The sequence below is a fragment of the Polyodon spathula genome, chromosome 8 (assembly GCF_017654505.1).
Source record: "Polyodon spathula isolate WHYD16114869_AA chromosome 8, ASM1765450v1, whole genome shotgun sequence".
NCBI classification, from domain to species: Eukaryota; Metazoa; Chordata; class Actinopteri; order Acipenseriformes; family Polyodontidae; genus Polyodon; species Polyodon spathula.
This window is the reverse complement of record NC_054541.1, coordinates 49119547-49143157: the sequence shown is the minus strand read 5'-3', so window position 1 is coordinate 49143157 and position 23611 is coordinate 49119547. Positions and strand designations below refer to the sequence as shown.

The following is a 23611-nucleotide window of genomic DNA, read 5'->3' as shown; positions in this document are numbered from 1 at the left end:
AACAACCGTTAGAGTCTGCCTTCCAGACCGTGCTGCAAAAGAGCCTTGTCAAAAACGAGATTCATATTGCCAAAAGTTTTCCATCACCCTATAGAATTAACTATTTTTTCTTCATAAAGTAAAACAAAACCTGCTAAATAATTTGATGTTAACATATTCAATTACATACCACTTTGTAGTTTTCCACATACTTTAAAAATATGACATTTTCGAAATCTAACATGAAATACTGTACTACTGTTATGGCTTCTGGTAGATGTTTGCAATGTCATTTAGTAGTTTCTTTGATTACATGATGGAAATATAAAAGATCTAAATGATGTTCATATATATATATATATATATATATTTATTTATTTTATTTTTTTTAAATTATGTCTCAATCCTAAAATTGTAAGTGCTGCAACACTTTTGGCCAGAGCTGTACAGTATGTAACATAGACAGGCTAAAGATCTTAAGGGCTTGAGGGGTGCTCTGAATGTACAGGAGTAAGGTAAAAATATCCTCCGATTAAATTCCATAAGAGGAAGTGATGCTGAGAAAACATTTCCATATATGGAGTGAAAAGGATATTCAAGTCTTGGCTTTGAGGTACATGTAATTGTGCAATATTTAACTAAAACTGTCAAATAAAAATAAAGAAGAGCTACTCGTGGAATAAATACCAAATATGGCAGGAGTGAGTCCTCCTGTACTCCTGGATGTGTACAGCGGGTGACACTGTGGAAAATGCCTTTTCTCACTGTTTTCTTTTTAAATTACCTGTTTTTAAGGGAGGAATTCTTTACTTTTAGGCCAACTGGTTTAGTGCCACTGTTCTAACACTGGCTATAACCTTCAGGAAAATGTTACAACAGAACTTGAGGACATTTCAGTGTCCAAAAAAACACCTGATAAAAAATAAAAAATAAAGTTATTTGTCTGCTTGTTTTTCTTTCGCATTCATTTTTTTCAATAACTATAAAACACTCACTCAATACTAAATGCCCGTCCAAATAAGCCACATCCAATGGTTTCCCCTTATCGCACAGATCTGCTGTTCATACCCACTCTGCAGTTCCCATGACCTGTTTTTAATACAGCTAAGCACCATTAGTGTGGAACTGGTTTCCCACGTCAGCCCCGTGCTTGCTGCTCGGTTTCTTCTGGTTTACCTGCTCGTGATGGCTTCGTGGACTGGTTTGATGCTGCCGCTGCGGTCTCTCCTGACTGGCCCCGGCTCAATGGTTGGCAGGCCTGTGGCCGACGTCGTGGTCGTCCACGTGGATGAAATCCTTCTCAGCAGACCCGGGGGCAGGCTTCTCCTCAGACGCTGAAAACACAATGCAATCCTGATTTCTATACAATTATATATAAACTTTGAATAACTCTGACATAAATAGAACCCCTCTATAACAAAATATCTTGAGCTTTTTATTCCACATAGTAAAAAACTGAGCAAACTGCACAGGAGCCAAACCTTAGTAAATCCACTCAAGGGTGTTTAGTTTAGCATCTTAAATAGCGTGACAGATATTGCAGAAGCCTTCTTACAGCATGCCCCTGAAATTATAACGAAGGTACATCCACCCCCAGCCGCTGGACCCACAGAAAGATGATGATATATTACACAAGCACTCCCAGAGGCTGGGCCGGGTGTATTTTCAAGTGCATCATGAACACATTCTCTCCACACATGTGATGGGATAGCCAGAAGAATCAGGACTGGATTTGTTAATGCTTTGTTTTGAATAAAATATACATAAAATCGAAATAAACACAAAACAAACCCATCTAAACCCACGCGATCAGTCTAAACCCTACAGCAGCTTGTCACAAATCTATATATATCTATAAGTATTTGCCCCCTGTCTGATTTTCTGAATTTTTGCATATTTCTGACACTGAATGTTATCAGATCTTCAAACAAAATCTAATATTAGATAAAAGGGACCCTGAGTGAACAAATAACACAACATTTTGGTACTTATTTCATTTATTTATTAAAGAAAGTTATGCAACACCCAATGCCCCTGTGTGAAAAAGTAATCGACCCCTTAGACTCAACAACTGGTTACGCCACCTTTTTCAGCAATAACTGCAACCAAACGCTTCCTGTAGTTATTGATCAGTCTCTCACAGCGCCGTGGAGGAATTTTGGCCCACTCTTTCATGCAGAACTCTGTGACATTTGTGGGTTTTTGAGCATAAGCTGCTCGTTTCAGGTCCTGCCACAACATCTCAATGGGGTTTAGGTCTGGACTTTGACTAGGCCATTCCGAAACTTTATATTTCTTGTTCTTCAGCCGTTCTGATGCAGACTTGCTTGTGTGTTTCAGATCATTGTCTTGCTGCATGACCCAGCGGCGCTTCATCTTCAGCTCACAGACGGATGGCCTGACATTCTCCTGTAGAACTCTCTGATACAGAGCAGAATTCATGGTTCCTTCAATGATGGCAAGTTGTCCAGGTCCTGATGCAGCAAAGCATCCCCAAATCATGACACTACCACCACCATGCTTGACCGTTGGTATGAGGTTCTTACTATGGAATGCAGTGTTTGGTTTTCGCCAGACATAATTGGGCCCATGTTGGTCACAAAGTTCCACTTTTGACTCATCTGTCCAAAGAACATTGTTCCCAAATTCTTGAGGATCATCCAGGTGCTTTTTGGCAAACTTGAGACGAGCTTTCATGTTCTTCTTAGTGAGCAGTGGTTTATGCCTTGCTACTCTGCCATAAATCCCATTTTTGCCCAGCGTCTTTCTGATGTTGGAGTCACGAACACTGACCTTAGCCGAGGTGAGAGAGGCCTGCAGATCCCTGGATGTTGTTCTAGGGTTCTTTGTGACTTCCTGGACGATTTTACGCCTTGCTCTTGGAGAGATTTTGGCAGGACGGCCACTCCTGGGAAGATTCACTACTGCCCCAAACTTTCTCCATTTGGACAATATGGCTCTGACTGTGGTTTGGTGGAGACTCGGAGCCTTAGAAATGACTTTGTAACCCTTTCCAGACTGATCGGCATCAACAACTTTTTCCCGGTCTTCAGGAATTTCTTTTAATCATAGCATGATGTGACTCTAGAACCTGTGTGCTGACAACTTCACTCTGATGGTAAGGGCCAAATTTAGTCAGATTTATATTGGGCAGGGCTGGCCCAAATTAGGCCTGATTGTTAACCAAAGTATTCAAACAGCTGACCCTCATTATCACTTTAAATGGGTTAAGTTAACTAAATATCTTTTTTCACACCAGTAGATTGCATGTTTGATTACCTTGCACACCAAAGAAATCAAAGAAGCACCAAACTTTGGTGTCATTTTTTCTCTCAGACTCCCTCTATATACTACTACAACCCACAAAAAGATCTGACCACAATGAATGTGAAAAATGTGCAAAAATGCAGAAAATCAGACAGGGTGTAAATACTTTTTCACGGCACTATATATATATATATATATATATATATATATATATATATATATATATAGTAATTTATTTATTTATTTTTAATTGTAAGATTTTCTATGCAAGTAAGCAAAGTAATTCAACGCCTGATGTTCCCTGAAATGTGATTCAATTACACTTGGCTGACATTAGCTTTCTTCTCACCCTTCAATCAATCAAAGCCTCAAGCATCTGAAATTAGTTTAATTACAAATTAGGTGTCCTTTACTAGTCACTGCAGATCTGGCAGTAAGAAACACCTTTGGTTTAATTGGGTGTTAGAATTAGAAAATAAAAAATAAATTGGAATGGACTTTACCATTAACATTACCATCAGCAACAATTAATCAAATAATGATCACCATGGTTTATATTCTGCGTGCCTCAATTAAATGTTAAATTGATTGATTAATCTGGGCCTCTCATTGAACCTGTAGTCAACCTCTCACTGATGGACGACTGCCAAAGACCTCTCTCAGGGCCCCCCGAGCGGTGATCCATCACACCCTGTATAATAATATGCACGGGGCACTGATCCATCACACCGTGTATAATAATATGCACGGGCACGGTGAGCCATCACACTGTGTATAATAATATGCACGGGCACGGTGATCCATCACACGGTGTATAATAATATGCACGGGCACGGTGATCCATCACACTGTGTATAATAATATGCACGGGCACGCTGATCCATCACACCGTGTATAATAATATGCACGGGCACGCTGATCCATCACACCGTGTATAATAATATGCACGGGCACGCTGATCCATCACACCGTGTATAATAATATGCACGGGCACGCTGATCCATCACACCGTGTATAATAATATGCACGGGCACGCTGATCCATCACACCGTGTATAATAATATGCACGGGCACGCTGATCCATCACACCGTGTATAATAATATGCAGGGGCACGCTGATCCATCACACCGTGTATAATAATATGCACGGGCACGCTGATCCATCACACCGTGTATAATAATACTCACGGGCACGGTGATCCATCACACTGTGTATAATAATATGCACGGGCACGCTGATCCATCACACCGTGTATAATAATATGCACGGGGCACGCTGATCCATCACACCGTGTATAATAATATGCACGGGCACGCTGACCCATCACACCGTGTATAATAATATGCACGGGCACGCTGATCCATCACACCGTGTATAATAATATGCACGGGCACGCTGATCCATCACACCGTGTATAATAATATGCACGGGCACGCTGATCCATCACACCGTGTATAATAATATGCACGGGCACGCTGATCCATCACACCGTGTATAATAATATGCACGGGCACTGATCCATCACACCGTGTATAATAATATGCACGGGCACTGATCCATCACACCGTGTATAATAATATGCACGGGCGCGCTGATCCATCACACCTTGTATAATAATATGCACGGGCGTGCTGACCCATCACACCGTGTATAATAATATGCACGGGCGCACTGATCCATCACACCGTGTATAATAATATACACGGGCACGGTGATCCATCACACTGTGTATAATAATATGCACGGGCACGCTGATCCATCACACCGTGTATAATAATATGCACGGGCACTGATCCATCACACCGTGTATAACAATATGCACGGGCACTCTGATCCATCACACGGGAGGTACAGCTTTTTCTTCTAGAGCTCTGAAATTATGGAACACTCTGCCTTCGTTTGTCAAGGAAGCTGAGACCGTATTCAGGTCGATTGGAAGGCTTTTGAAAAGATCTTCAGAATAATAAAGTGTTCTCAATGCCTTGATTATTGCTGATTAATACCTGTCTGATATTTCAATAGGATGCTGACTGTTTGCTGATTGCTCCTCTAAATACAGTGCAATTAATCCTTAGTATTGTTTTTAAAAGCATCAATGGGCATATATGGGCACACTGATCCATCACACCATGTATAATAATATGCATGGGCATGGTGATCCATCACACCGTGTATAATAATATGCACAGGCACACTGATCCATCACACCGTGTATAATAATATGCACGGGCACTGATCCATCACACCGTGTATAATAATATGCACGGGCACACTGATCCATCACACCGTGTATAATAATATGCACGGGCACGCTGATCCATCACACCGTGTATAATAATATGCACGGGCACGCTGATCCATCACACCGTGTATAATAATATGCACGGGCACGCTGATCCATCACACCGTGTATAATAATATGCACGGGCACGCTGATCCATCACACCGTGTATAATAATATGCACGGGCACGCTGATCCATCACACCGTGTATAATAATATGCACGGGCACGCTGATCCATCACACCGTGTATAATAATATGCACGGGCACGCTGATCCATCACACCGTGTATAATAATATGCACGGGCACGCTGATCCATCACACCGTGTATAATAATATGCACGGGCACGCTGATCCATCACACCGTGTATAATAATATGCACGGGCACGCTGATCCATCACACCGTGTATAATAATATGCACGGGCACGCTGATCCATCACACCGTGTATAATAATATGCACGGGCACGCTGATCCATCACACCTGTGTATAATAATATGCACGGGCACGCTGATCCATCACACCGTGTATAATAATATGCACGGGCACGCTGATCCATCACACCACACCGTGATCCATCACACCGTGTATAATAATATGCACGGGCACGCTGATCCATCACACCGTGTATAATAATATGCACGGGCACGCTGATCCATCACACCGTGTATAATAATATGCACGGGCGCGCTGATCCATCACACCGTGTATAATAATATGCACGGGCACGCTGATCCATCACACCGTGTATAATAATATGCACGGGCACGCTGATCCATCACACCGTGTATAATAATATGCACGGGCACGCTGATCCATCACACCGTGTATAATAATATGCACGGGCACGCTGATCCATCACACCGTGTATAATAATATGCACGGGCACATTGATCCATCACACCGTGTATAATAATATGCACGGGCACGTTGATCCATCACACCGTGTATAATAATATGCACAGGGCACTGATCCATCACACCGTGTATAATAATACACGGGCACGCTGATCCATCACACTGTGTATAATAATATGCACGGGCACGCTGATCCATCACACCGTGTATAATAATATGCATGGGCACAGTGATCCATCACACCGTGTATAATAATATGCACAGGCACGCTGATCCATCACACGGGAGGTACAGCTTTTTCTTCTAGAGCTCTGAAATTATGGAACACTCTGCCTTCGTTTGTCAAGGAAGCTGAGACCGTATTCAGGTCGATTGGAAGGCTTTTGAAAAGATCTTCACAATAATAAAGTGTTCTCAATGCCTTGATTATTGCTGATTAATACCTGTCTGATATTTCAATAGGATGCTGACTGTTTGCTGATTGCTCCTCTAAATACAGTGCAATTAATCCTTAGTACTGTTTTTAAAAGCATCAATGAGCATATATGGGCACGCTGATCCATCACACCGTGTATAATATGCATGGGCACTGATCCATCACACCGTGCATAATAATATGCAATGGGCACGCTGATCCATAACACCATGTATAATAATATGCACGGGCACGTTGATCCATCACACCGTGTATAATAATATGCACGGGCACGCTGATCCATCACACCGTGTATAATAATATGCACGGGGCACGCTGATCCATCACACCGTGTATAATAATATGCACGGGGCACTGATCCATCACACCGTGTATAATAATATGCATGGGCATGGTGATCCATCACACCGTGTATAATAATATGCACGGGCACGCTGATCCATCACACCGTGTATAATAATATGCACGGGCACGCTGATCCATCACACCGTGTATAATAATATGCACGGGCCACTGATCCATCACACCGTGTATAATAATATGCACGGGGCACTGATCCATCACACCGTGTATAATAATATGCACGGGCACGCTGATCCATCACACCGTGTATAATAATATGCACGGGCACTGATCCATCACACCGTGTATAATAATATGCACGGGCACTGATCCAACACACCGTGTATAATAATATGCACAGGGCACTGATCCATCACACCGCGTATAATAATATGCACGGGCACGGTGATCCATCACACCGTGTATAATAATATGCACGGGCACGCTGATCCATCACACGGGAGGTACAGCTTTTTCTTCTAGAACTCTGAAATTATGGAACAATCTGCCTTCGTTTATCAAGGAAGCTGAGACCGTATTCAGGTCAATTGGAAGGCTTTTGAAAAGATCTTCAGAATAATAAAGTGTTCTCAATGCCTTGATTATTGCTGATTAATACCTGTCTGATATTTCAATAGGATGCTGACTGTTTGCTCCTCTAAATACAGTGCAATTAATCCTTAGCATTGTTTTTAAAAGCATTGTCTGTATGAAAACAGCTCATCCATGTTCCTTGTACAGCCTGCTTGAGAATACATCTCACTTTCCATTCCTATCATCTTCCCTTCAGCCAAGAGAAAAGTTTAAAGGTTTGGAGTCCACAGTGTGCTCTATCTCTATGTGCATTTTTAATAATGCCAAAAACCCTAATAAAACAAGAATTGTGATCTTTATTATACACTGGATTTTTTGGGTCAAGTGATCGGTTTTAGCAGAATATAACTGCAACTTTATTGATCGCAGTTTTTATTATTTGATACTGCTTTAAAGTCATGATAAGCATAGAGGCAGCTTAATGCAAATTTAATCCCAGCATAAGGGTGACTGGTCACTTCAGATTTGACAGTATTACGAGCTGATTGAAATTTCAAATGAGTCTTTATTATACAGATACTGCTTGCAACTCACATTATTCCAGCTGGCATACTCTTTCGAACATGAATTGCGTCAAGACTGCAGCCCTTTATTTTGGGTCTGCTTTGCCCTGGTTTCTTCTTTGCATGCTTAAGTAAGACGTAGACAGCCTCAAGATAAAAACATGTCACCCAGTTAACAGTAGATTTTTTCCTTTAAAACACTGTAAGACACTCACACCTCTGCACACCTAATGTCCCATTCGTGGATAATTAGCACACACCCACCTATCTTAATGTGACCATGAAGAGACCATTCACACTATCAATCAGTGGTGGTCCACACTCCAAAATAATACAGTATATAGTGTATCTCAAACCACTGCAACATTTGAAGACATTGAAAACTCTGAATTGTGACTTTGTTTATTATTTTTAACAAAGATTTCAAAGAAAAGTCCTATAACCTTTAGACCCTTCAGACCAGCAAGAGTCAAAGCCTCCTACCTTGGGGATGGCCAGCTTTTCGCCGCGCTCAGGCCCCTCCTCGGAGTCGGAGCAGGTGTAGTTCTCGTTGAAGGACCCCAGTGGGTTGATGCGGGGCCGGTGGACAGGCTGGAAAGTGAGCTGTGTGCTCAGCAGGTTGCTGACGGCTCTCAGGGAGGAGCAGGTGTTGGGAGGGAGCGAGGGGTCTGCCAGCAGATCTGTGATGAGCCCGTGAGCCTCCCCCATGACAGCGATGTCCACAGTGACCGTGGTTCCAGAGTACTGTGCCAGAGAGAGAGGAAGAGAGACCTTTACACCACTATGGGATTGATACACCAAACTGGTTTACTTCACCCAAGTCTCTGCAAGTCATTGGATGAAAGCAACTGCTAAATGACTAATTAATAATAAAAGTGAGAACAGAAAATGTTACAATCGAAGGGAGGTCATTCAATCCATCTAAGCTCCTCTGGTTCCTAGCAATGATTGATCTCGAAACTTTGTGAAGCTGGGTCTTCCATACCCTTACCACTCTGTGTGAAGAAGTGTCTCCTTCCCTCGGTCCTAAGTCTGTCTCCACTTAATTTTCTCTGCCCTCTGTACAGTGCTTAAAGCATTAGTCAGGGTTAACTATATCAACTCTTTTAAGATTTTAAAGACTTTAATCATGCCCCCCCCATTCTTCTTTGTTCAAGGCTAAACAGATTTAGTTCATTGAGTCCATCTCCATAGCTCAGTAAGGGACACCACAGACCAAAGTTTAGGAACCACAGCATGAGGTCATATTATTTCTTTAAAGCCTTAAACCACAGCAAGCAATTAATCTCATTGCCAGTAGAAGTACTAGTCATAGTAGGCATCTGATTAGTCAGAACAGCATCCTAGACACCAGCTGCAATTGGTAATAAGACACACTTCCAAGAGGACAGCTGGGCTGAAGGGTAGAGGAAAGGGGTTGTTGCTAGAGATGTGCAAAGTGTGTGAAAAGTGTTAACGTGTGTACTACTGCTCGAAAAGAGAAAACAAAAGAAAAGGCAGCTTCAAGTTCCCTTTTTAATCACCATCTCCCTTGCTGTGTTATGGAGTTTGCAGCCATTCTCAGAGGCTCCAGGTTCTTTTGCTCTCATATTTTTATTACTGTACATGTATCGCTAAATCTACCTTTACCAGCTGGTTTTGCGCCTGTCTGAAGAACCCCAAGCGCCAAGGATTTGCAATAACTTTGTGACATTAATCCAAACACCACATTCAATTACTGAGCAAGTTTCAACAGTGTAGGCTTTTTATTATGAGTATAGCCTTTATCTTTGGCATTTACTTATTTTCACTTTTTTACAGGGATAGTTTAACTAAATTGTATAACCTATAACAGTCATAGGCTACTCAGGATCCCTATTGGTAGACAGAAAGCTTGGTTTCAAGGTTCTCTGTGTCCCAGTGCATTCTGTTTCAGCCTCAGGTGCTCAGTAATGCAATTTCACTGTCTAACAAAGATCAAGCTGCATGCTAATTCATTTAAAATGGAACATTGACAACACAGGCATTTTGCTAATGCACATCAAGCATATGCCTAGACTGAGAGCCCTGCCTCCACCTGGTCTTTGATAAAATTGATGGCATTCACTGAATCACCTAAACCACTATGCATAAAATATCTTCATATATTGAAGCTGGAGTTGAAACCATTGACTCTTTACTCTATAGACTTCCAGTGAGGAGTGTAGTATGCTTGAATTACACTTTGAAACCATACCTTCAGCTATACAGTGATTGGGACAGGAGTGAGGGAGTGAGAATGGTCCAACACATGGTTCAGCCAGTTCGTCTCACGCACATGCTTCCTGTACAGACGGTTGTGGCTGCTGAGTCCTCAGTTTGATTCGTTAATCTGTACAATAAACTCTCCAATGTTTCTATTCCAGTGTTTGCCTCTGCATATGTGCAAATCAATGATGTCATTGTAAAATTTCAGAAAGGCTGGACTGATGAACCAATCAGATTCATGAAGTCACAAGCCAGCATAGCCAGAGGAGGAGCTGGGAACCAACTGTAAGAGTTCCTGAGCACCCTGTAGTTTTTACAACAAACACATTGTTTTAGTGATCACGTCCTGTATCCTGTGTTGTATGAATTGCAGCAATTTTAATTCACACATCATGTGTCATAAATCAAACAGAGAATAATACCGTTTTTTTTTTAAATTATTATATGGGAGTGTCCTACAGCTGATTTATATTAAAATAATGAGGATTATGGCAAACACACACACACACAGTGCCGCAACACGGACAACAATAAAGCAATGAAATTTATGTAAACACTTTATCCAATGGCAGAAATATGTTTTTGTTAAATGTTAGCATATACACTGAGACTTCCCCTGATTCTGACTCACGCTCATAAGTAGTTCATGAAATGTCTTGCATGCACCCTTTCCTGCTATGGAGCCTGTGGCAGGCTGTCGAGTGGATAGAGGCCCAGAGACAGTCTGTAGTTCAAAAAAAATAACTTATTATAAATAAACACAAAAATGAAAGGGCACAAGGGCCAAAACAAAGCAATTTAAACACAAAATAAACAAAATAAAGGAAAAACACACTCAAAAAAATAAAGGTTTCCAGGCTGGGTAATGCCTTCACTGGATTCAACACATTCAAAAAACACCAAAACACCAAAACACCAAAACACCAAAACACCAAAACACCAAAACACCAAAACACCAAAACACCAACCTGCTTCCTCAGCTCCCTCCCCTAAATGAAAAGCAGAGGCCTCCTTTTATGTCAGGTGGCTGGGCGCTGATTAATCGTTAATTAAACTAATCATCTAATCAACCCCAGCCACCTGAACACAATGAACCAAGGCAGGTAGGGGAATTTAACCACATCCCTGCCAATTTCTAAAGAGCAGAGCTGTGCTCTGCCACAGAGCCTCTGGCACATCTTCTGGGTTTGTGAGGCAGCTAGCATCTGCCATGGCATCTGCCCATTGCTTACCCCTGTCCTGAAATCACAATGTCATGTTAAGACAAAGCCTGGCGATTCAATAACGCAACGCTGATCTGCAGTGAACATTTCCATTGGAAAGCAAGCGTTCATCCTGCCATGATTTAACACAGGAGATGTCGATTTTATGTAGCAAATCGAGGTGCTGGATTGAAGCACATCCTACACAGTTACTTTCATTGACGTAACCAAGAGCAAGCATTCTTAATGAAAAACAACATACACTAAAAACACGTCTCAAGGTCCTGTATGTTTTACTTTGCGAATTAAATCTTAATTAAAATCAAATGTACAGAACAAGCTGTCAGCACGGTTTGAAAGTGCCAGATTGCTGACTGATTGACTGACTGACAGTAACTTTACCAAACAAATTGTTTCTTGGCAAGATGTCTTATAATTTTATAAATACTACAGACACACAACACACTCTACAGAATAAAGGCTAGAACTAAAAAAAAGAAAACTGAAATAAAACTGAGAACATCATTTAAAGACAAAGAGAGGAAGTGATCCCTGTTTTCTTGATGACTGTGTTGTTTTTAAAAGAGTAATTAACATGCTGGTAAGCATATAGGGATGCAGAGTAGTTTCCCTTGACTATACTAGGGGTGCAAACATCACTCTGAACTCATCCTCATTGTTGGAAAACATGGATTGAGAATTGATTAGCAGTTTGCTACGCATGTGGACTGGCAGAGCTATACTGGTGTTCTTTTCTGAAAAGAGACTAATATTGCAGATAGCAGACTGTTTGGTTCAAATTGCATGTACTGCTTACAATTGATAGAGACATTGCGTCTACAAGCTTCTTGCCCAGCATTGACTGCAAGCTAACGAGATAACAATGCTGTGGACTAGAAGGGAACAGGCGCTAAAGACTTCAGAGAGATCAAGAGAGATAATCCCACTGGCATCAAAGGGGGTCGCAAGGAGATAACAAAAGGCAGATGTATGAACCTTTTGTCTCCAGGAGTGTGAAGAATGCACTGAGTTCAGAGGTTGTCACACTAGACTACACACACAGACACACACACATTAACACTCACACAATAAATTAAATTACCTTGACCACTGGTTAAGTGTCAGAGAAAGGGGAGGTGGACCATCTATACAGAAGGGTATTTAATGTCATGCAAACATTGTAATGTTGAGTATTGTGTTTGTCCTGTACCTGGGACCAGACTCCCTGCATATTTCAATAAACCTGGCAACTGACTGAAGAAAAGGACTCTGTGCATTTTCTTGAATCTACTTACTCACCATCTATTTTTTGTAAGTTACTTCACTCATTGGAGGACATTGCTGGATCTAAAACCCAAAGAGCCAAAAAATGTCATTCAGTGCTGTCATATGCATTTACCAAGCATTTTGATCAGTACTTTATTGGACAATCTGTAACTGGAGTGTTGTTCGCTTGTGCATTATTCTGTGTGTTTTACCATGAGTTCACTATCCATTCCATCACCTTGCTATGCCTTTACCATGGTATACTGGGATAAACATGTAACATGCTGGGAGTCCTCCTTTGGTCTTTTGTCTAATCCACTGCAGCAAACAAAACAGGATGTAAATAAAATCCCTCCAGTGGCTGCATTGTGTCTAACAAGTTCATTGTTAATGCAACCTTCATATTGTGAAACACACTCTTGCCTTCAGCACGAACCTGCAAAGATGTACCGGTATATCATTTATGTACCAGTATCTGTGGCAGTGCCAATATAAGGAAGCATTGCAATGCCCTTTTATGGTTAACATATGCTTTTCATTTGTTTACATACTGTACAAAGGGCTTTCAAATTTAAAGAGGACACGATGACTGCATTATGAAACCCTCTTACCCACAAAAGGGTTTCATGCTGTGTTTTGTTTTGAGGACAGCCAGGGAATTACTTGACATGGCTGTTGCATAAAGAATGAGAAATTCCCCATTTTTTTTTTCCCTGTGTAATTCAACTGCTTTGAAAATTGGACCCTGGTTTATAAAAACAACAGCACTTCAACCCCCTTTCTAAATGTGAGGGAGAAGGTGCAAATAATGATGTCTACAGGCTGTTCTTGTTGGCCTACGCCAGAACATTATCAATACATTCTTTCACTAGAGATCGTTATCTGACCCCCCCCCCCCCATACAACTTCATTATGAGTTCTGAATGAAGCTATTGACACTGGCAACCGAGCCTTCAGTTAGTCACAGCATGTGTGCGAGCGCATTCATTTCTGGGGGAGATGTCCTTTGAAGTTTTGTTAATTATTCCTTTTAGAGAGTTACATATGTCTTCTCAGGAGAAATGAAATGTGGAAAGGAATACATTCTTACTAGTGTGTCAATTGTTAGCTTATCTTGCTAACATGATATTGCTAACTTGCAGCATTGATAATTGTAGCACAGACTTCTAAAAGTCACTTTATAAAAGTGATCAGATCAGCGTTTCAACGTGTTCAGATCAGCGTTACTTGGAAACGACTTTCATGTTATAAATTAAAGTATATGAACATATTAGCTGGATAGACTTTGGGGTTGAGTTGAGAGCGATTTGAAACCCATTCTGTTTGTTTCGATCAACAGCAGATCGACATCAACATGGTCTGAACTGGGACTCCGACTGTGAGAGTATGTAATACAGACTCAAGGAATTTGCTCCTGCATGGTGTCTGATGGAAGACACCTAATGAGCGTTCAATAAAAAGAATGCTAGTTCAGCCAGGAAACGTATGCAACAGATTATCTGTTACAACATGGACTAGACAACACTACTATATTATATATATTTTATACTATATTTTTTGCCTTTAGCCTCTACTTTGTAGGTACCCATAAATTAGTTTGCCGATAAGTGGAGAGGCTGACCATAGGGAAGTCATTAGCAAGGAGGCAGGATAGCTCCCGTGAGACAAAGCCAAACAGCAACCTGGATGCTGGGGAGGAGGAGACAAACTCTGGTGCACAGCGGGGATGTAATGGATTGAGGGAAGGTATAAATCCTGGATATCTGATACATTCACACTAGCGATTCGATTGTCAATTTGATCTGGTATTGGAAGCGCCTAAAATATGCTTGAGGTTTACGTGATTGGATCTAAGGTTACAGTGAGTTCCCAATACATTTGGGGAATTTCATTGTAACCGACACTTGTGTAAAACTCAGTCACCGTTTATACAACAAATTCAATTTTGTACACATATGGAAGCTGGCATGGAAAAAAGGTGTAGCTTCCAGGAATGGGATTAAAGAGCACATTCCTGAAGATTGGATGACATTACCATTTCGATTTCACTTCTTAAATAAACTCCTGCCTTTTAAATATACACATTCAGCAAAGTTTCCTTAAAAAAAGTTTTATTATTTTAAGAAATGACTGGTCTTTGAAGTAGATCTCCCAGGAATGTTTTTCTATAGTTTGTAATTTCACAAATTATAATTAGATTTTAGGGTGGTACAGGATTATGTTTTAACTAAATTAGCTACTCTGACAGTTTATTAGGTTTTCTGGCATAAGTGAAGTGGGTCGACATGATTTTCCATTTTGTTCATTCTTAACCCTGTACAGCAGAGTTCCCAAACTTTATCAACTGAGTGTGGGACCACTTCCAGCTACAGTGTATGTATTAATACCTCAAGGACCCCTGATAAAGGTTAACCACAGTGTTTCTGCAGTTTTACAGTGCTTTTCCCATGGTTATACTATGCATTTACCAAGTCATGCAGCTAATGGGTCATTAATTGGGGGTCAGAAAATCTGAATTAGACTCCCATTGATCCAGAGTTTGCAGCTCCACTCAGATCCACATTCTAGCCCACAGCAATTCCCTGTTGTGATGAAAATTAAATTACCCTTTTGCAGGGAAAAGAGTTATGGGAAAAAAAGCAAAGTAATGTTATAAAGAGAGCCAACAGTCAGCTATTAACAGTATGTGGGTGAAATCTAATCGGTTTTAGCTCCACATTCGCGCCTAAGATTGCATGAATTATAGTCCTTCTTTTCAGTTAAAACTAAATCCACTGAAAAAGGATACTGACTGCTCAGCTACAGGAATTGTCTCAGCTATACACTAATAAATAAACTGCAAAATACTTAAAACAGGGCCTTAGTGTGGGACCCATTGTGATGAGTCAAAGGGTTTTCGGTCTGTGATTCAGCCTCCCGACAGTAGATGGCATCAAACCAACTCGGGACTTCCCTTACCAAGATCTCGTGACCATGGCAAAAGTCATCTTTTGAGGGGCGGCACCTTGGTGAGGGGCGGAAGTACGAGTATGTAACTTCCAGCCACTGGAGTCAAGTGAAGGAGAAGGACACGTGTCGGTTGGGGATTGGTGTTCCACTGACTACAGAGGCGGGACATTACATACTAAAGGGAACGTACTACTGTGTTCGGGGTTGGTCCGAAAGTAAAGTAGGAGGAGTAACGGGTAGAGGGAGAGTCTGGTTTTGTGCAGCGGGAATTTTTGAAACACTAACATTTCTTTTGTCTTTTTTTTGTTTATGTATGGTCACCACGAAGACAAATTAAAGACGAGTCATCACAGTTTGTTTTGGATTCCACCCCTGCACTCCTTCCCTCACACCATTTTGTTTTTCGTTTGTTATTTAATCCTTTTGTTGTGTATAGAAAATAAAAATAAATTATTTTATTTCTGTACACATAAATTACTGTCTGGACATTCCATTTAATACATTCTCGCCTCACACCCATATACAGTAAAATATAGTACTTGTGCAATTTACTGTCAGTGTGGCCTAACCCATGAATTAACCAAATTCAACAATTATGGAACAGTGAGGACTGCACTAGCATAAAAGCTAAGCACCACCTCACCTATGCAAGAAGTATAGTGTAATGACGCTATGGTCCGGATCGTTTTCAGAATGACACTCAGCCCATTGCAATGCTGTCTCTTGATTGAACTCAAAGCAGAGTCGCCATCATAAAAACCTGCTACTAAACTCTCTAAGAAGACACATTGTGAGAAAGAAACCCTTAATGGATAGGAGGCAGAGATAAGGTTGGAAACTTGAATTACAAAAAATAAAAATAGAAAAATATATATAGGAGGCTGTGTGGTCCAGTGGTTAAAGAAAAGGGCTTGTAACCAGGAGTCTGTGTGACCCTGAGCAAGTCACTTAACCTCCTTGTGCTCTGTCCTTCACCTGAGATGTTGTTGTAAGTGACTCTGCAGGTATACATAGTTAACAAACCCTAGTCTCTGTAAGTTGTCTTGGATAAAGGTGTCTACTAAATAAACAAAATATATAAATACATATATTTTTTCTTCACTTTGATGCACATACTGTACTAATTGTTCTTATTTGTTTTTTTTAATCTTCATAAATTGTCATTCAGTTAGGTAGCTTCAGAAACACTTCACAGACACAGAGAGGCACAGAAGCAGAGAGAGCCATGTATCCAAGGGTGTCATTAATGCCATTTATTTCTCAAAAAAAAAAAAAAAACCTCAGACACTTATGTATTCCAAATTGTATGACATCTCTTTGTACATAACACCTAGTAACAAAATGCTTTGTCAATTTCACCCATAATGTTCTATAACTTAATATAAATAAGTAATTATAACAAAGCAGAGACGAATGGCATTCTTTTTTTTAAGTAAAAGTTGTTTTTCAGTCAAGACAGTTTATGGTTGAGTGTTGAAATCCTATAATAAAATATAAGCTAAACAAAGATACATTATGTCAGCCTGAATACTCGTAGCATTATTATGTTCACAGCCTAACGCTCAGATAGCAGCCTGCATTAGCCAATCTTTCCGAAAGCAGCAGCAACAGGAGCAGCAGAACAAAGTCATCCGTGATTCTGTTATTCACAACACCACTTTCAAAAACAGCAAATTGTTCCAATAGTCACAGCATCATGGTCATCACAAACCCTAGGAACCTCTTTGCAACTCATTGGATATTTCTGATCCTTGGGTAGATGCTGTCACTTTAATCAATCTAGGTAGAATATTTTAAAAGACATCTTTTTATATCTGAATTACATTTTAAAGTTCTATCCCATTAGTACCCTGCTAAGCAATTATGGGCCAGGTATAAAATGTTTTATTCTGCAAGATAAATCACATAATGTAATGCAGCTAATCAGAGAGCAGGATTTACATTCTATGTAAGTATAATTTAGTTACTGTTCTCATGTTTACATTAATTTGACAATGAACATAAGACAATGTACGAAAGAGACAAGGCTGTTCTGCCCCTGAATGCTTGTACAGTTCTGATTGATCCCCAAACTTGAGCTTGATCTTAATTTGATTGGAAGAATAAGCAAGGAAGCTAACTGTACTATTGAAGCATCATGATGATTTATAATAGGATAATTTATTTTTGCAGTCTATAACTCAGTTATGGGGTCATAACTTGCTTTTAAAGTTTAAAAAAAAACAACAACTTTGGCTCGCTTCTAAAATTAAACATCCTACTTTCATGAAGCACTGTCCTGGGAAAACAGGTTCAAACTTTTAAATAGCTTTGTCAGAACAAAACTGCTGTCATTCCCAATGGCATGTTAAACATTTTGAATAAATAAAGAACGCTCGCTGCACAGTGCAACACCGGCAGAAAACACCATCAACATGAAGAGAACACTATCAACATGAAGAAAACACCATCAACAAGAAGAAAAGACCATCAACACCATCAACAAGAAGAAAACACCATCAACATGACGAGAACACCACCAACATGAAGAGAACACCATCAACACCATCAACATGAAGAGAACACCATCAACACCAAGACAACACCAGAACACCATCAACATGAAGAGAACACCATGAAGAGAACACCAACCATCAACATGAAGAGAACACCATCCACACCATCAACATGAAGAGAACACCATCAACATGACGAGAACACCATCAACATGAAGAAAACACCATCAACACCATCAACATGAAGAGAACACCATCCACACCATCAACATGAAGAGAACACCATCAACATGACGAGAACACACCACCATCAACATGAAGAAAACACCATCAACACCATCAACATGAAGAGAACATCAACAAACACCATCAACACCATCAACATGAAGAGAACACCATCAACATGAAGAGAACACCATCAACATGAAGAAAACACCATCAACACCATCAACATGAAGAGAACACCATCAACACCATCAACATGAAGAGAACACCATCCAACCATCAACATGAAGAGAACACCATCAACACCATCAACATGAAGAGAACACCATCAACACCATCAACATGAAGAGAACACCATCAACACCATCAACATGAAGAGAACACCATCAACACCATCAACATGAAGAGAACACCATCAACACCATCAACATGAAGAGAATCAACACCATCAACATGAAGGAATCCACACCATCAACACCATCAACATGAAGAGAACACCATCACCATCAACATGAAGAAAACACCATCAACACCATCAACATGAATAAAAACCATCAACATGAGAGAACATCATCAACACCATCAACATGAAGAGAACACCATCAACACCATCAACATGGAATAAAAACCATCAACATGAAGAGAACACCATCAACACCATCAACATGAAGAGAACACCATCAACATGAACAGAACACCATCAACACCATCAACATGAAGAGAACACCATCAACATGCAAAGAAAATACCATCAACATCATCACCATGAAGAGAAGAGAACACCATCAACATGAAGAAAACACCATCAACATGATCAACATGACCAAAACACCATCAACATGAAGAGAACACCATCAACACCATCAACATGAAGAGAACACCATCAACATGAAGAAAACACCATCAACATCATCAACATGAAGAAAACACCAACAACATGATGAGAACACCATCAACATGAAGAAAATACCATCAACATGAAGAGAACAACACCATCAACATGAAGAGAACACCATCAACACCATCAACATGAAGAGAACATCAACATGAAGAGAACACCATCAACATGAAGAGAAACCATCAACACCATCAACATGAAGAACACCATCAACATGAAGAGAACACCATCAACATGAAGAAAACACCATCAACATCATCACCATGAAGAAAACACCAACAACATGAACAAGAACACCATCAACACCATCAACATGAAGAAAACACCATCAACATGAAGAAAATACCATCAACACCATCAACACCATCAACAGGAAGAAAACACCATCAACATGAAGAGAACACCATCAACATGAAGAGAACACCATCAACACCATCAACATGAAGAGGACACCATCAACATGAAGAAAACACCAACAACATGAAGAGAACACCGTCAACACAATCAACATGAAGAAAACACCATCAACAACACACCACCATCAACACCATCAACATGAAGAGAACACCATCAACATGAAGAGAATACCATGAAGAAACATCATCATGCCATTCACCATGCAGAACACCGATCAACGATGAAGAGAACAACCATCCTCGCATCAACATGAAGAGAACCCATCAACATAAAGAGACACCATCCACACCACTAATATGAAGAGACTTACCGTCAACATGAAGAGAGCACCATCAACACAAAGAAACACTATCAACATGAAGAAAACCACCATCAACACCATCAGCATGACGAGAACACCAACATGAAGAGAACACCATCAACATGAAGAGAACACCATCACATAAGAGAACACCATCCACACCATCAACAAGAAGAGAATACCATCAACATTGAAGAGAAACCAGAATCATAAAGGACACACCTCCACACCATCACATGAAGAGAATACCATCAACATAGAATCAGCACCATCAACATGAAGAAAACACCATCAACACCATCAACATGACGAGAACACCATCAACATGAAGAGAACACCATCAACATGCAGAGAACATAATCAGCACCATCAACATGAAGAAAACACCATCAACACCATCAACATGAAGAGAACACCATCAACACCATCAACATGAAGAAAACACATCAACACCAACAACATGAAGAGAACACCATCAACATGAAGAAAACACCATCAACATGAAGAGAACACCATCAACACCATCAACATGAAGAAAACACAATCAACATGAAAAGAACACTGTCAACATGAAGAAAACACCATCAACAACATCCGCATGAAGAAACCATCATCAACACCATCAGCACGAAGAGAACACCAACATGAAGAGAACCCCATCAACATGAAGAAAACACCATCAATAACATCAGCATGAAGAAAACACCATCAACGCCATCAGCATGAAGAGAACACCAACATGAAGAGAATACCATCAACATGAAGAGAACACCATCAACATGCAGAGAACATAATCAGCACCATCAACATGAAGAGAACACCACCAACATGCAGAGAACATAATCAACACCATCAACATGAAGAAAACACCATCAACATAAAGAGAACACCATCCACACCATTAACATGAAGATAATACTATCAACAAGAAGAGAACACCATCGACATAAAAAGAACACCATCAACATGAAAAGAACACCATCCACACCATCAACATGAAGAGAATACCATCAACACCATCAACATGAAGAGAACACCATCAACATAAAGAGAACACTATCCACACCATCAACATGAAGAGAATACCATCAACATGAAGAGAATACCACCAACAAGAAGAAAACACCATCAACATAAAAAGAACACCATCAACACCATCAACATGAAGAGAACACCATCAAAACCATCAACATGAAGATAACACCAACAATATGAAGAAAATACCATCAACACCATCAACATGAAGAGAACACCATCAACATGAAGAGAACACCATCCACACCATCAACATGAAGAGAAACCAACAATATGACGAGAACACCATCAACACCATCAACATGAAGAGAAAACCATCAACACCATCAACATGAAGAGAAACCAACAACATGAAGAGAACACCATCAACATGAAGAGAACACCATCAACACCATCAACATGAAGAGAAAACCATCAACACCATCAACATGAAGAGAACACCATCAACATGAAGAGAACATCATCAACATGAAGAAAACACCATCAACATGAAGATAAATCCACATGAAAAGAGTACAGTTTAGATATGTAAACTGAATATACCACACATAATTGGATTACTGTATTATCACATTTTCCAATTTCATCTGTTATTAAAATGTTGATCAGTTCCCTTCCTGCCTTATTTATTTAATGCCCAGCTCTCGTTTAAGCTGTAAGTGGGTACTGTACTGACCAGCTATTAAGAGACCAAAAACGAAATGTTAATTTCAGCAATAACCAAGAACTGAGAAAGAATGTTTCTGTCCTTTGTGTAATATTGTGCAATCTTTGGCTGACACATAGTTTATTTGTTATTGAATGTTGCATATGTTTTTCATTGCAACTCGGGCCAGGTAGACATTACTAATACTATACAACATGAATCAACAGCGTGATTCAGAACCAATCGCTTTCACAAGTATTGATTGCCCAATATACCAGCAGAGCAACACAGATGTACAGTAAAGTTCACTAACAAACAAGCCAAGAAAAGAGCAAGCAATGTATGAGCCATGCTTCTCAGCATGCTATAAACTAGCTTGCGTTTTCAAACCCAAGTTTTTTGTTAGCCCTGTTAGCAAAACACAATGTGCTACAAAAGTGCTACATTCTATGGCAGATGAGGTGGCTTTGTCTGCTGGTAACGTTTAGCCTGTTTCATGTTGAAGCCTCAAATGCAAATATTTGCCTTCATGCTTCCCGGTATATCACAGACACCCTTGTGTGCCTCAGAAAACAAACCCAGCTTTGTCAGGTGGTGCTGAAGGGGCTGCTTGTTGACAGTGCACTGTAACCTAACACAGGGCTGTAGCAAGCTGTCCTTAACAGATCCTTTCAAGTAACAATAATCAATGCAGAGCTGGATGACTTTCCTCTCTAAGGTGCTCAACAGTGGCAGCCTACAGTCTGGGCACTCTGGGAATGAAAATGAATAGGGACACGTGGCTCTCGTAATAAAAGGCTCCTGTCTCAGTAGAGTCATTGAAATGCCATCTGGTGATTTTCTTTGACGTCAGCAGACGTGAAAAAATAAAACTGCTCAGGGACAAAACTTCCTTTTGTGCCCCCCCCCCCCCTTCAGGTATGCATGACTACATCTGCAGAGCTTGGCGTAAGAAAAAAGAACGAGACAGTGAAGGATACTGAGAAGGGCCTGCGGAATTTATTAGACACAGTCGCCCGATGCTTTGGGAACTGGGCTTGGCTTTTCTGTCACCCCATCTAATTTCTAAAATAAACTGGCCTTTTTAATGTTGCTAAACTTGCCATCTGTGGTTGGAAGGGGTCACCGGGACTGAGGGGGTAGCCAGAGATGGCAAATCCCACCGTCTGATCCACAGCAACTCTGCTTTGATCCTGTAAAACAAGCACTCACTGTTGTACCTGGTCAGTCCTGAACAACCACTGGAGCTCACAAATGCATTTCACTGGGGCAAGCCAACACATCCATTCCATTTGAAACTGAAATATGGGTGATATGGGGATTCCTACAGCAAACACCGACATTTTTATAACTAAGTTTTTAGAGATCTAGCATTGAATATTTGGTATTTATTAATACATTTTTTTAAATGGATCTGCATTACTTTCAATTTGATGACAGAATGCCATGCTGAATTGCGCTACTCCAATGTAAACTGTGTTGGGAAGCAGCTGTCAGGTGCACAGCTTGATCTACCCATTTCATATAAACAGAATAGTCCACGAAGAGTGCTGTGGTTATTTCATTCAGGACGATAGAAGTAAGCAACCCACTCAACCCTCTTGGGTGCTTGTGGCTCATTTGGCTCGCCTTGTTCATTGAATAGCTCAAGTATCGTGTCTACTCTATTTAAGGTCTGGATCTCCATT

At 40.5% G+C, this 23611-nt stretch overlaps 1 protein-coding gene across 2 annotated transcripts in view; it reads right to left on the bottom strand.

The window, feature by feature from the left end:
• LOC121320102 (cGMP-inhibited 3',5'-cyclic phosphodiesterase A-like) overlaps positions 1–23611 on the bottom strand; it is a 141635-nt gene that overhangs the window by 16847 nt on the left and 101177 nt on the right. For both annotated transcript variants that reach the window (XM_041258319.1, XM_041258320.1), the window contains exons 3-4: positions 8747–9007; positions 1156–1313 (exon numbers count right to left, since the gene is read on the bottom strand). In XM_041258319.1, coding sequence (XP_041114253.1) covers positions 1156–1313; positions 8747–9007 — 419 coding nt within the window. The remainder of the gene's footprint in view (positions 1–1155; positions 1314–8746; positions 9008–23611) is intronic.